This window comes from Salvelinus sp. IW2-2015, linkage group LG16 (genome assembly GCF_002910315.2).
Source record: "Salvelinus sp. IW2-2015 linkage group LG16, ASM291031v2, whole genome shotgun sequence".
In the NCBI taxonomy this organism is placed as follows: domain Eukaryota; kingdom Metazoa; phylum Chordata; class Actinopteri; order Salmoniformes; family Salmonidae; genus Salvelinus; species Salvelinus sp. IW2-2015.
The window spans coordinates 19,891,934-19,907,847 of record NC_036856.1 but is presented as its reverse complement, the minus strand read 5'-3'; the positions used below and the strand labels follow the sequence as shown (position 1 = coordinate 19,907,847).

Below are 15,914 nucleotides of genomic sequence, written 5' to 3'. Positions count from 1 at the left end.
AACGTCCTTTATCATCACAGTAACTGGCCACTTTACTTGGCAACGTTGAACAACGAGTCGGAGCAACTGCTAACGATACCAAGCCTACTGCTGCTGCTGCTTTCGTTTCTCCTTTTCCTGGGATGCAAAATGTAGATCAGAGGAGTGTGCGGTTTGGGCACAGTCTCAGGAGTAACTGCCACTCAAATCCAAAAGTATGTATGAATACTAAAACACACAGAATACAGAGGAGGATGAAGAAAGAGAAGAGTAGAAATATGGAAGTCAGCGTTCTACTTCCATCTTTGAATGAACAGAGATATAGAGAGGATATATTAATATCTATCTATTTCCTTACTTTCCTTTAGTATATTTACTCAGAAAAGCAGGAGCAACAAACAACAAGAGCATGACCCTGTGTTTGCTACTGGGTTGTTTGCGCTAAGAATTTGTAGCTGATTATTGTCTGTCTGTGGTACTTTCAATTTCCGCCAAAGGAATTAGGCTTGTATTTGTGAAGTCAGTTCCCCCTCACAGCTGAATTCCTTCATCTCTCCTTTCTAAAGGGGAAATTAAAATTAATAAATCAAAAATATCACTGTGGAGGCCTATTACATTTTTAACTAAACCGTTTTGTTGATATTCATGTATGTTTAGTCTTCACACAAAAGGAATATTTAATAACAAAGCCATATATTTGAGACAATGGTTCAGAGCGGCTTATTCAAATGGGCATTAGCTCATTAGTCCCTACTGTTTTTGTCTGAGTATAGGCTAAGTTATGTTGAAAATGAGTGTTTTTCTTGCTTACATTAGTAATATTGATAACACCAAAACATTTATAGGGAGACTTATTAATGCTTATGGGATTCAACTATGTTATAATTTCCTTGCTTTCCAATTCATTGAAATGCATAGTGTTATCAATAAAACAAAAAGCTTTTTTGAATCAATTATAAACGAGAGACATTTATGGCGTAAGTTTGAAATTAAAATGTGAATCTACTTTACAAAGCAAATGTTCTACTATATGTGATTTATCATCCTGCTTTAAATCTCAATCCAAATGAATTACTATAGATCCCCCTTCAGGGCATAAATAATCAAAACATGCAATTATTTAACAAATCACCACTTTGATTAAGATACTGCCATGTTAGTGACTATGCCTGACTGGAAGCAGGCAGGAGATAAATGATTGAGAGGACACCAACATGACCATGTGGCATTTCTGCTGGGAGTTGCATGTGAATAATTACCCACACTGCTCAGGGACTGGAGACAGTCCAAGTCCTCTCTTAGGCACGGTAGCATGTCAACAGCAACAACACGATCACATCTCACACAAAACATTGGAGAGCTGCGGGGTGTTTATTTGTCCACATCTGGCTATTCAACGGTTCTACAGATTGATTCAGATCTAAGGGCGAGGCATGTGGTCAGTTATATTTCTGTAATTAATGGTTAGATGCCTCTATGATAGGGATGGTACTGAATATTGATATTATGCACTGATTACAGATGGGTAGAAGTAAACTGCCCTGTTGAGTAATGGCAAAGTATTCCACTGTCCATTTTAGTCAGCCTCACTCCTCTCTTAATTTGTCTACTAGTTAATCCAGCTCTCATTTGTCTATCTACATCTGGACACTTGTCAGTTGTACTTCTTTTCAACTCTATGAACAACTGCATCTGCACAGCATAGGATACAATACATTAACTACAAGACATCCATGACAAAAAACTATGTTTTACCTGTTTATTTCCTATTCAGTATTATATTGCAGCCAATATGTTACTGTTTATCATGCAACTATCCTTTCTAATCCTTTCAAATACATCCCATTGTTACATGTATACAAATGTAACCATGATATTTCATACCTGATTGGATGGATAGAAACAGCACTCAGCAAGCTGAACTTTACCTTTACATGTTTGATTTGAGTACACTATTCTCAAGAGCACTACTCTCAAGGGCACAGAATCTAAGGCGGAGCAAGCTAATTTAATCACCACAAACCACCACCACGGTTGTTCAGCAGAACCTCTACTAGCTTTAATACTGTTCTTACACCCATACTTATACCTCCTTCACCATTACTTGATTCAGGTATAAATAAATAATTGTATTCTTCCAGGAGGACCTTGCCTCACCTATAGATCCTATCGCTGTTTGAGGCAATACTCCGTTTTAGAATGATTTCTCTTCACAACAATGGTAGCCTAAGCAAAGAGAACACAACCTGATCTTATAAAATATGATTATTATTTGTCTCTTTACCCTCTCGCACTCCCTGTCCAACTGTGAGAATCTGAGAGCCCCGTTGACACTCCACTGTTATGCGTGTTAGCACCGTCAAGTGCAAACTCTCCCACCTTCTGAACCACACCATCCACAGCTCTTTACTCACCCCCAGTTCTCCCACTGAGGTCAGCAGCCCCCTCCTTTACCCACACCAGTCTGTGGCATACCATCCAGCTGCTCACAAAACCCTACTTTATATTAATCTGAGTATCTCTACTTATTAGCATTGATATATAACCTTGGTGCTGGATAGTAAAGATTGCACCCTGAGTGTTGTAACTCTAATGGAGGGCAGTAGAAGTGTGGTGACACTGCCCAGTGTTAGAGCCCCACTGACAGACAGCAGAGTGCTGCTCGATGAGGAGCGCGCTCAGTTCCACACCGTAAACACTAACGTTAGATATCTCCCCCCCCCTCTCTCTCCTTCCTTCTAACACTCCCAACGCCCCCGCCTCCCTCTTTTAGCACGGAGTTACTGGCATGTCCCTCCATCACTACGCTACAGAGAGCAGTCAGGGAGACAGGGTGCTATCGGTGTCACCATGGTTGGGAATTGCTTTCTTTTCAATTAGCATTTTGATTGCACGGAAAAGCCCACACACAAACTATCAAATATTCTCTTCGAAAAATGAATAATGCTTCCCACATTCAAGATGCTAATATGGAAGCTGGCAAATTCCCTTTGTGACAGGGGCAACATTTTAAAAGCAGTATAATGCCATTTGAACATTTTATTCAGCTTATTATTAACAGCATACAGTAAAATAATGTTTGATATGACTATGGAAATGTAGAAGTCAGGGAAAACAGCCTCTGTGAATGCAGAAAGGTTTTACAAAAATATTTGTTTGTTGATTTGGTTAGTCAGCCCTGCCACTTGGCTGTATGTTGTTGTTGTGGATGGATCAGAGTTAAACTGAGTCCCTGGCAGGCACTGCCTCCCACCAGCCGGGGGACAGCCCGGGGAGGAAGTGACTCTGAGCCCTTTGTCAACAATGGATGCACAAACATCCACCATGCAGCACAGACAAGCGCTACCAGCAGTGTCAGAGGCAGAATCAGAGGAGGCACAGGCGATTCTTTAAAAACCTGTCTAAGTGAGGGGAAATGTACACCAATGCAGGCATGCATATTACACACACACACACACACACACACACACACACACACACACACACACACACACACACACACACACACACACACACACACACACACACACACACACACACACACACACACACACACACACACACACACACACACACACACACACACTCTATTTCTACATAAACCTATCTCCCTCTGATACACTACACATTCACAAACGCTATTCACAACTGTAGGCCTGCAGTACATACACTGTCAAACATTACAAAAATAAAACCTACCAAAAATGTGCACTATAAAACATGAATATACCAAACCTACAAAAGTACAATCAACAATTTACAATGAACAACATCATGAACAATATCATGCAGGCAAAATATCAGATAAAACAATGTACTTTACGTTTGCTGTGCACAGGTAACATGAATAGTTTACGATTGGGCAAACCTACAGGGAGGACAGGAGATTCACGCACCACTTCTTGGTCGTAAAATGGGTGTCGATCCCCGAAACCTCTCCACTGCCCCTCGCCTCCATGCTTTTCCTCTCATAGCAATGACTATACCCATCGCCTTCTCCCAAAACTGGATGAATAACACCACATTAACTGTTAGGGAAGGAAGGCACACTGAGTGAGGCATGGTGCTACTGCTGCAGGCTGTCGGATGGATGCAAGGACACAACAAGCAGCTGGCAGGCTGCAGCCTCCTTACCATTTTAAACCCATTCCACTCCATTTGTGAGCCGGCAGCTGTTTTCTCTCCCCAGCGCCTGAGCAAATTTCCCCCTCACTTGGAGCTCTCTCTCTTGCTTTCTCTCTCTGTGATGGTCAGACAGTAGGCGGATTGTGAAAGCAGGCATTCCCTTCTTCCAGAGCGGCTTGGTGAGAATGTAAAAGGCTTCAACGTGAGCTCTGGGCTGCAGCCCCCTCCCCGGTCTCCTCCTCATCTGTGAGGTCAGAGCTCCCCTCTTTCTGGAAGCGTGTGCTGCAGCATTCTCACTGGCTCCTGCGCCTGTCTTTCCAGCCCACTCCTCCACAAAGTTAACACATTCACTCTGGTAGCCTCACAGATGCAAGGAGCGCTTGGCAAAGAAAAGCTTTTTGGTACCAGCAAAGCAATCAATCGCTGCTAAGGTCTTTGCTTGAGTGAGCACAAAGAGTGATTGCACCCTCAGGCACTATGGTAATAGGATGCCTGAACAGCACTATGTATATAAATTAGCTATTACTGCATGCATGATTAAGTCTGCAAATATACACTACGCTAGTTTGTATACATTCATATGTGCTCATATTTGTTGCATGTATCTTATTCAAATAAGGATGGGAATCCAGTTAAAACGTATGTCATTTACAATTCATGAAACATATCATTAGATATTGCTAAAACAAATTCAAAATACAAATGTTATATAGCCTAATTTTAAGTTGCAGTTATAAAAAAAAATAGGCTGTTAACCCAAGGCTGGCTTAGTTATTAGTTAACACAGGCTACTACTGATATGCATATAGCTATCTATTTTAACAGTGCATTGTGAGTGAATGAATGTATCAGTGTCCTCTGTTTTTAGTGTATGCAATATAACGGTCTGACTTTTAGAAGTGTGTGATGTGAGAATGTATGTGTGTGATCGTTTTAATATAAGGTAAATCCAAAGAAAAATGTCCATCCTGGATGGAAAATAAAGTTGTATTCTATACTCACGTCAAACTGTAAATCTCTCACACACACACACACACACCTGCAGGAGCGACACATCTAGAAACAACAAAGCGCCCCAAAAAATTGGGATAGGCTCACTACGGATTCAAACACAAACCCCATTCGGAAGTGTATCACCTGGCTAGGCTACTGCTGCAGAGGTGCAATGATGACGGTGACTCAAAGCAGTTCATTAAATGTAGACAAATAATAAGATAGATATAGCTTATAAGACAGATGCCTTAGCATAGGCTAAACAAATTGTTCCCTACTCACCATGACCATTCTTGTTTCAGGTTGAGGAGGATAAAGCGAAAGGAGGGCAGCAACTATTTAGTCTTCGTGTGGATAAAGAAAATCGGTTGCTAAAGGAGTCGATCCTAGTGCTGGGCGCGCGTGGTCCCAATGACAATCGGATAAAGAAGGCGCGTGTGAGTGGATGAACGTGAGCCTGCTGTGTGTGCAGCGTGTCAGAGGCGAGCCGTGGGTGGAAATCTCTTCGGGAGCGTCGGAGAAAAGAAACGGTCCCAAAAAATAAAACAAAACTAAAAGGGTAAGTCTTCACTGAAAGGAAACAGCTAATGCAAGCAACCCTTTTCCTTCAAACCATTTATGAGTTATTCAGTCTGTATGGTTTAGAATCTCATTGGCTGCGATAGAGCGGGGAAGGGGTGGTGCGCTAGTGGAGGAGAGTGTTGGAGGAGGGCTATAGACGGAGCAGCAGGGAACTACGGGGGGCGATGGTACCGACGTAAGATGCTATTTATATTACGCACTACAACATCTACAGTATTCATCTCACCTCCAAGCGAAGGGAGAGAAGTTAATTGGCAGTTGTAACATGGAGCAAGGTAGCCAATAACCACCTCGAACCCCCACACACGGTGCGATGAGGTTTTGTAGCCTACATGGATGGAGACCTAGCACCATAAACATTGTATAGAGAAGTACAGTAGCGTAATCGTTCCTCTGCATGGCATTACACAGTAGTATATCTGCCCTTTTGATGTTGATGATTTTGTTCATGTTACAGCCTTGCCCCTGCTCGCCACTCTATACCCCCTGCTCCCTCCTGTCTTTTCTGTGAGCTTCAACCACATGTGCTTCCCTTCACAGCTGCACGCAAGCACCATCAATAATTACAGCTCTGTGGTTGTAGTGCTCTGGTGGGAGGACTTTTGTACCTGGGTAGGGGATGCATCACATCCCATACCTATAAGCCTACCACTAGGCAGGGCCAACCCGTTTAGGTGATTTCTGCTATATCACCCAAATAAATAAATCACAGCACGATTTTGGACTCATTCAGCAGTTTTTACCTGATTTAAGTACAATACCATCGGAAATTAATGTTGAAAGTTAAATTTGTATTCCTAAAACTGAAGTTGAAAATAATGCTGTAGTTGCTTCCTGTTGACAATACATTTTGATAAATAGCCCAATGTAAAAACACAGTTTTAAAGTGTCCAAATGAATAACCAATATGCAGAAACAGGAGTACACTACATGATCAAATGTATGTGGACACCTGCACGTCGAACATCTCATTCCAAAAATCATGGGCATTGATATGGAGTTTGTCCCCCTTTGCAGCTGTAACAGCTTCCACTCTTCTGGGAAGGCTTTCCCCTAGATGTTGGAACATTGCTGCGGGGACTTGCTTCCATTCAGCCACAAGAGCATTAGTGAGGTCGGAAACTGATGTTGAGCAACTAGGCCTGGCTCGCAGTCGGCGTTCCAGTTCACCCAAAAGGTGTTTGATGGGGTCGAGGTCAGGGCTCTGTCCAGGCCAGTCAGGTTGTTCCACACCGATCTCAACAAACCATTTCTGTATGGACCTCGCTTTGTGCACAGGGTCATTGTCATGCTGAAACAGGAAAGGGCCAAACTGTTGCCACAAATTTGGAAGCACAGAATCGTCTAGAATGTCATTGTATGCTGTAGCATTAAGATTTCTGAACTGGAATTAAGGGTCCAAGCTCGACCATGAAAAATAGCCCCAGACCATTATTTCTCCTCCACCAAACTTTACAGTTGGCACTGTGCATTCGGGCAGGTAGCGTTCTCCTGGCATCAGCCAAACCCCGATTCATTAGTCTGACTTCCAGATGGTGAAGCGTGATTAATCACCCCAGAGAACGCATTTCCACTGCTCCAGATTCCAATGGTGGCGAGCTTTACACCACTCCAGCCGACGCTTAGCACATGATGATCTAAGGCTTGTGTGTGGCTGCTCGGCCATGGAAACACATTTCATGAAGCTCGACAAACAGTTTGTGTGCTGACGTTGCTTCCAGAGGCAGTTTGGAACTCGGTAGTGAGTGTTGCAACCAAGGACAGACAATTTTTATGCGCTAGGCACTTCAGCACTCGGTGGTCCGGTTCTGTGAGCTTGTGTGGCTTACCACTTCGCGGCTGAGTCGTTAGACGTTTCCTCTTCACAATAACAGCACTTACAGTTGACCGGGGCAGCTCTAGCAGGGCTGAAATGTGACAAACTGATTTGTTGGAAAGGTGGCATCCTATGGCGGTGCCACGTTGAAAGTCTGAGCTCTTCAGTAAGGCCATTCTACTGCCAATGTGTGTCTATGGAGATTGCATGACTGTGCTCGATTTTATACACCTGTCAGCAACAGATGTGGCTGAAATAGCTGAATCCACAAATTTGAATGTTGTCCACATATTTTTGTATATATAGTGTATTTCTGTCTGTAATAAAGGCCTCTTGTGAGGAAAAACTCATTCTGATTGGCTGGGCCTGGCTCCCCAGTGGGTGGGCCTATGCCCTCACATGGCTGCACCCCTGTCCAGTCATGTGAAATTCATAGATTAGGGCATAATCAATCTATTTCAATTGACTGATTTCCTTATATGAACTTTAATTCAGTAAAATCCTTTAAATTGTTGCGTTTATATTTTGTTCTGTGTATATATACACTTTTTTTGATGAATCAGTGTTATCGATATCACGCTGAAATAAATTGAATAAGGGGCAAACGTTTGAGACAGAAAGTCCCAACTTCGACAGACAAGTGTCTAATTCTCGCTGAAGTTTCTAGCCACATCTATTAACTAGCTAGCTGGGAAGGGCTCATCAGGACAAATTACTGACTAAACCAAATCCGTTCGTCTCCACTCTACTCTCGCTGTGTGACATACGTCAGCAATTTGGGCACCAGGTGTGTCCGTATAGCCTCTCCATCATTAGTCACTCTAGCATGGTGGTGGAAAATGGTGTTTCATAAAGAATGTATTCATATTTTCCCCGCCTTGTCGCCATTAAATCTAGTTCAGGAGGAAATCGAAGCCTTTGCAGCCTGAATGGAGAATGTTTTATGTACGAACTGGTCCGTGGGGGATACGAGTGTATAGCCAGCTGCATGCATTCCCTTTGGACGGTAAGATGAAACCACTCAACATCACCATCTGCCGGCCTTTGGGCCAGTGTGAGGTAGTAACACAAACTGTCCACATTAGGAAAATTAGCGCAATATAAAATGATTTAACATGATTATATGTTGCCTACTCACAAACTATTGCAACAATGACATATTTGAGAGTTAACATTTTTTCTCAAAAACAATGTAACCGGACCGCTCTAGACTAGAGCCTCCATAGTGTCTGTGCAGCAGCCTGAACATTTGACATCCCTGTACTACTGCAGTCCTGTCAATCCTACCCTGCACAAGTTAACTACAGTACATGCCACATCTCAAACATAAACTTCAGTAATGCCACCTTTGCATTATGAGAATGCCTCCATAAATGTATTCAATGTGGCCTCCAACACACAGCTACGATTTGATGTAGGCCACACAATAATTCATAACTAGATTTTACAATGATAAAATAACAATGCATATTTTATACAGTATTCTAGATACAATAACAATGCATATTGTATACAGTATGTTCTATACCTCATCTACCTTAATCTAGCAGCCACATCCTCTTGGGGATAGTCTGATTTGATTAGAATAGCTTTTGGTATGAGAGCTGCAGTGACCAGAGAGGCCATAAAATACCAGATTTACCCTAGCTGGCCCCAGACTCAGCGACAAGGAGAGCAAGCACCTGCATACGCTAATTCATTTAGTTGACATGGCACAATATTTTACACTTTGCTCCGTGGTTGTTTTGTTACTGCCCAATGTTTTGTTACAGCATTTGCCTGTGTGTTAGGCAGCAGTAGGGCTATTTTATCCATTGTTCAACACTGCGTCAGTACAGTACATTGTTTTATTCCAGACATCTAGCTAGTCCTCTTTTATTCAATTAGGAGGAGGTGGCTCTCATGGCAGGCAGACTAACTTGAGTAAGTCCATTAACCTCTGGCTGAGTTCACCAATCTCCAGCTGAACGAGCGCTGATGGCAAATCACACAGAGCTCTTGACAGCCAACAAAACGCTGCAGCACTGTTAGCCTAATCCATAATATGCCCAAAACATTTTCAGGAGTTTTTTGGTGTGGACATGGGCTTGGAATGACTCAAATGTTCATTTCTCAATATGTAAAGTAGACAATGTATGTGTTTTCTTTATGAATGCATGCTATACATACTATATCTGCACGTAATATGTATGCACTGTATGTATATTTGTACATGTACAGTAGTAGTATACTGTATAATATCCATATACAGTATTTACATGCATAGTGACAATGAGAAGAGGCCAATAACGTTGGTCAACTTTCACAGGGCACATAATTTCCCCACATTGAGAAACTGCTAGGAAGAGCTTTGAAGCTCTCCAATCTCCCCACTGCACCTCTGGCCCGTCTACCTCACTGAGTACTAATGCCATGCACAACAATGTGCTTGAAATACTAATGAGCATTAATTAAAGCTACGGCTAAAGCCTTGCCACCCTCAATTAGGAATCAACAGGACTCGGGTGTTTCCCGAATGGATGTGTTTGCTGGAGTAATTGTATTATGTGTGGTATCTTCCGCTATCCCTTACTGCCAGGCACAATATCACATACCAACTGCCTATTTGTTTCAGGAGTTTTCTGGTGCAATGCTTCCCAGTCTAGAAACCTGCAATTAATACTAGACTAGGTTTTCTATCGCTTTTATTCTTCCGACTTGACCTTTTAGAATTCATTGCATTCTGTGCAAGCTTGGGAAATAATTCTCTGCCTCACTGACTTTAATATTCTTTCTGGCACCATGCTTTTATTACCACCTTTTAATTCTTGGCTGTAAATATCAGAACATAACACAGATGAAAAACAATCATTTTTATTTTTGATGACAGAGAACTTTAACTATTGAAATAAAAGGTACGCAGTAACGGCGCTCCAGGAAGAAGATTCTTATCTATGCACGACATCCTCAATAACTCAAAATATTTAAAATATCCTTAATATCCTCTATTGTAATTGCTTTGTTTCACCAAATTATTTTCTTACGTTGTTTTAATAAATACTGTAGAATGTGATGGATGAGAGTGAATGGGGTCTTAAAGCAGTGCTACATATTGCTCTTTCCGGTGTTGTCAGATGGGGGAGGTTGGCTGCCTGAAGACAGATGGAGTGAGCTGTTTGAGAGATTCTAAATAGGATGCCACCCATGCTGGGAGATTTCAGATCTAGTCACTGGAGTTGCTGGGCAGGAAGGTTTACCTCCCTTGGGCTTTGACTCTTTATATACACTATGTATGTGTGTAGGGCTGGCACAATAATCATATAATCATGTAACCGACAATGATTAACAATAACCGTGAACTAAGGAAATGCCACGCCCTGATGTCATGCGTGACTGGGGGTGATCTAGTTTATTTATTTCTATGTGGTGTTCTAGTTTATTTTCTATGTTGGTGATTTGTATGAATCCCAATTAGAGGCAGCTGATAGTCGTTGTCTCTAATTGGGGATCATATTTAAGTAGCTGTTTTTCCCACCTGTGTTTATGAGATATTGTTTTGAGTTAGTGCACGTAGCATCTCTGTAGTCACGGTTCGTTGTTAGTTTATTGTTTATTTGTTTTTGTCTTTGCTAAGTTTAACTTCATTCATTAAATTATGTGGAACTCAACATCCGCTGCGCCTTGGTCCGATATTTATTCCAGCCAACGTGACAGAATATTCCATCAAAACAGGACCAAGCAGCGTGTTCACCAGGTGAAGGATTTCTGGACATCGGAAAGAGATAATGGAGGACAGCAACGACGACAGGGTTCGCGGCTACAGAAAGCCCAAGGACAACCCCAAGTTTTTTTGGGGGGGGGGGGCACAGGGAGCTGGCGACTGAGCAGAGGGAAGAGCCAGAGACTGTCAGGGAGGCAATGGCGAAGTTGGGAGAGAGTGAGATGAGAGAGATGTTGTGCAAGTGTGTTCTGCTCAACATCCGACCAGAGGATCCGTTTAGCAGTCTGGTGCAACCTGTGCCGGTTCCACGCTTCTGGCCTCAAGTGAACCTCTCCAGTCTGGTACGTCATGTGTCTCCTCCTCGCACTCTCCCTGAAGTGCGTGTCCCCAGTCTGGTGTGTCCTGTGCCTGTTCCTCGCACTCTCCCTGAAGTGCGTGTCCCCAGTCCGGTACATCCTGTGCCTGCTCCTCACACTCTCCTTCAAGTACGCCTTCCCAGTCAGGTACGTCTTGTGCCTGCTCCCCGCACTCGCCCTGAAGTGCGTGTCCCCAGTCTGGTGTGTCCTGTGCCTGTTCCTCGCACTCTCCCTGAAGTGCGTGTCCCCAGTCCGGTACGTCCTGTGCCTGCTCCCCGCACTCGCCCTGAAGTGCGTGTCACCAGTCTGGCGCCACCTGTCCCGGCTCCACGCACTAGGCCTCCAGTGCGCCTTCCCAGTCCGGTGCGTCCTGTGCCTGCTCCTTGCGCTCGCCCTGAGGTGCGTGTCACCAGTCCGGTACCACCAGTGCCGGTCCCACGCACCAGGCTTCCTGCGACGATCCCCAGTCCAGAGCTTCCGCGAGGTTCCCAGTCCAGCAGCTGTATCGGCGACGCGTTCCCAGTCAGAGCTTCCGGCGACGGTTCCCAGTCCAGAGCTTTCCGGCGACGGTTCCCAGTCCAGAGCTTCCGGCGGACGGTTCCCAGTCCAGAAGCTTCCGGCGGGTTCCCAGTCCAGAGCTTCCGGCGGCGGTTCCCAGTCCAGAGCTTACCGGCGGCGGTCCCAGTCCAGCAGCTTCCGGCGACGGTTCCCAGTCCAGAGCTTCGGCGACGGTCCCCAGTTCAGGAACCTCCAACACGACGGTCCAAGGTCCGAACCTCCTGCGACGCGTCAACGGTCTGAGCACGGGCGTCCAGTCCAGCTCCAAGGTCAGTACTTCTCTTGTTGTGCCCAGTCAGGCCACAGCGTCTCAGTCCGCTCCAATATGGCGGATGCCTTCCCATGCAGCCGATGCCCAGTCCTTAAAACGGCGTCCAGTCCAGCTCCATGACAGGAGCTCTCCTCTGCGCCGATGCCCATCCAGACACGGCGTCCAGTCCCGCTCCATGGCAGGAGCCTTCCTCGCATCGAGATCCAGTCTAGGCACAGTGTTCAGCCTGGGTCCATGGCTGGATCCGCGGGATGAGCAAGGTTCTTCGGCCGCGCCACAGAGCCACACCAAAGATGGTGGATCCGCGAGTTGAGCGGGTTTCTTCGTCCCGCACCAGAAGCGCCCCCGATGCTGGAGACCGCTGGATGAGTGGGTACTTCGTCCCGCACTAGAGCCGCCACGCTGACATAATCACCCCACCCACCCTCCCTATTTGGTTTCAGTTTTGCTGCCGGAGTCCGCACCTTTGGGGGGGGGGGGGGGGTACTGTCACGCCCTGACCATATAGAGCCATTGTTCTCTATGGTGAAGTGGGTCAGGGCGTGACATGGGGGTGACCTAGTTTATTTATTTCTATGTGGTGTTCTAGTTTATTTCTATGTTGATTTGTGTGATTCCCAATTAGAGGCAGCTGGTAATGTTGGTCTCTAATTGGGGATCATATTTAAGTAGCTGTTTTTCCCACCTGTGTTTATGAGATATTGTTTTGAGTTAGTGCACGTAGCATCTCTGTAGTCATGGTTCGTTGTTAGTTTATTGTTTATTTGTTTTTGTCTTTGCTAAGTTTCACTTTATTCATTAAATTATGTGGAACTCAACATCTGCTGCGCCTTGGTCCGATATTTATTCCAGCGAACGTGACAGGAAAATAACCGTTATAACAATAATTATACTTTATTTTCAAGTGCATATCGTTTACCCAATAGCAGTTTTTCATTTTTACACGAAGGGGATAAAGTTGGTCATTATAGGAGCAGAATGGCATGGTCAGGAGGAGAAGCTTTATTTCCAAAAGTTCCAAGGGGTCAAAACCTTTCGCTTTTGAGACGGGTGTCACCAAAGCTGTATTGTATTCATTAGGTGTGTCATAGATCATTTTCAAATATCCATTATGATATATTACGAGCTCAAAACATTTTCAAATAAAATGTATGACAATAACCGTGACTATTTGCTTGACAATTCATTGTTACTCAAAATTACATAATCATCACAGCCCTGTATGTGTTTGCGTGACAGATATAAGGAAGGTACAATCTATCAAATTTGTCTAATTTAGTTTTTGGGATTCTGTAAGATGTTGCATAAAAATAATTGTGAATTCAGCTTAAGGCTTATGTACTGTACAGGCTAATGTATTTAGACTATTCTGGAATGTTTTAGTTTTTTTGTTTATGCTTCCATTTTTTTAAAGTGGAAAGCTTTACTGGCCCTAACCCAGGAGGATTGCCAACGGTGCAGTCAGCAATGTAAAGCCCGTCTCATTGATTGTCTCTGCCTGGACATGCCCAGACGCTCTCTCTCACACCCTTTGTTCCCAAAGTACCTCCGACATGACACACCGATTGCTGTAGCCCTAATTATAGTGCCCCACCAGAATGGCTCCTGCCTTTGCTGAAAGCCTGCTAATTTTGAGACCAGCATCTGGCTAATTGTCATGAACTCCGCCTGCTCTCTCCTGTCCTCCCTACTCACCCTAAACCCCTCCCACTCAAAACTGCTCCACGGATTAACATCCAGTGAATACTTTTTTCTGCTGATGCAAAAAGAGATCGGTCCTCAATGCTGACTTGAGTTTCAACCAATGATCTTTATAATTTTTACTGCTGACTACACATGCACGCACACACGTGCTCTCTCTCTCACATACTGTACACTTGATTTTTGCAGTTAGAATAGCAACATTGTAAGATCTCTCTTCTGTATGTAGTTAGTATGAAATCAGTTTAGGCATGCAGCAGACAGTCTTATAGTGTCAACTTCATTTAAGTCAAAGCAATCTAACTGTTAGATCCAGTGTGTTTGACTCATATTTCACTCTGAATAATTACAGGTTTATTTTAAAAGGTAGCAAAGTGTAGGTGTCACCTGAAATGTGTCAAGAACTGTTAACATTGTAAGAAGTTTCAATATGTCATGCTCATACATGTACTAACCCTCTGTGCTTAATGCCATACATGTAACTAACCCTCTGTGCTTAATGCCATACATGTAACTAACCCTCTGTGCTCAACGCCATACATGGTAACTAACCCTCTGTTCCGCATACATATAATGCCTATACATGTAACTAACCCTCTGTGCTTAATGCCATACATGTAACTAACCCTCTGTGCTTAATGGCCAATCATGTAACAAACCCTCTTGCTCAATCGCCATACATGTAACTAACCTCTGTGCTAATGCCATACATTAACTAACCCTCTTGTGCTTAATGCATACATGTAACTAACCTCTAGTGCTAATGCCAATCATGTAACAAGATCCTCGTGCTTAATGCCATACATGTAACTAACCTCTGTGGCTCAACGCCATACATGTACTAACCCTCTGTGCTCAACGCCATACATGTAACTAACCCTCTGTGCTTAATGCCATACATGTAACTAACCCTCTGTGCTTAATGCCATACATGTAACTAACCCTCTGTGTCAACGCATACATGTAATAACCCTCTGTGCTTAATGCATACATGTAACTAACCCTCTCTGCTCAACGCCATACATGTAAAACCCTCTGTGCTTAATGCCATACATGTAACTAACCCTCTGTGCTTAATGCATACATGTAACTAACCCTCTGTGCTCAACGCCATACATGTAACTAACCCTCTGTGCTAATGCCATACATGTAACTAACCCTCTGTGCAAATGCATACATGTAACTAACCCTCTGTGCGGCAATATGCCATACATGTAACTAACCCTCTGTGCTTAATGCCATACATGTACTAACCCTCTGTGCTCTAATGCCATACATGTAACTAACCCTCTGTGCTTAATGCCAATCATCGTAACTAAACCCCTCTCCTTAATGCCATACATGTAACTAACCCTCTGTGCTTAATGCCACATATGTAACTAACCCTCTGTGCTTAATGCCATACATGTAACTAACCCTCACTGCTTAATGCCATACATGTACTTTGAATAAACAAAATAGATTTCAGAATTTGTTACATTCATCCATGGATTCATCCATATCTTAAAATATCACTCATTTATATATTTTTAAGAATAAATCCAAAATTCCCTTTGATTTTAAAGAATAAAAAACTGATCTGTAATGAAATGGTGACTTTCACAATGCTGTTTGAATGACCACCAGAAAACCAGGTCAGTGAAAGGTCAACAGTCCTTGATTAATTAGCATGTCACACTGGGCCTGTAGTTAGATCCTCAGCTTTGCTAACAGGAGGCCTCGCCTCTTCCAGCCCGTGCTGTGACATTTCCTACGAGGGACACTAACCGGATTGAAAGTGTTCTCCCCTGCCTGCTTTTCTAGCCCATTTATGCCTGATTTGGCATAGACCTC

The 15,914-nt window shown here is 43.7% G+C and overlaps 1 protein-coding gene across 9 annotated transcripts in view; it reads right to left on the bottom strand.

Annotated features, from left to right (window-relative positions):
* The window catches only part of elavl4 (ELAV like neuron-specific RNA binding protein 4), a 77,327-nt gene that overhangs the window by 47,974 nt on the left and 13,439 nt on the right, over positions 1 to 15,914 (bottom strand). For 2 of the 9 annotated variants that reach the window (XM_070447585.1, XM_070447587.1), the window contains exon 1: positions 5,380 to 5,758. The exons of 6 other annotated variants lie outside the window; for them this stretch is intronic. In XM_070447585.1, coding sequence (XP_070303686.1) covers positions 5,380 to 5,388 — 9 coding nt within the window. In that variant the 5' untranslated portion in view covers positions 5,389 to 5,758. Of the gene's footprint in view, positions 1 to 4,113; positions 4,362 to 5,379; positions 5,759 to 15,914 lie in introns of those variants that run through there. One more of the 9 variants, XM_070447584.1, reaches the window with a different exon arrangement.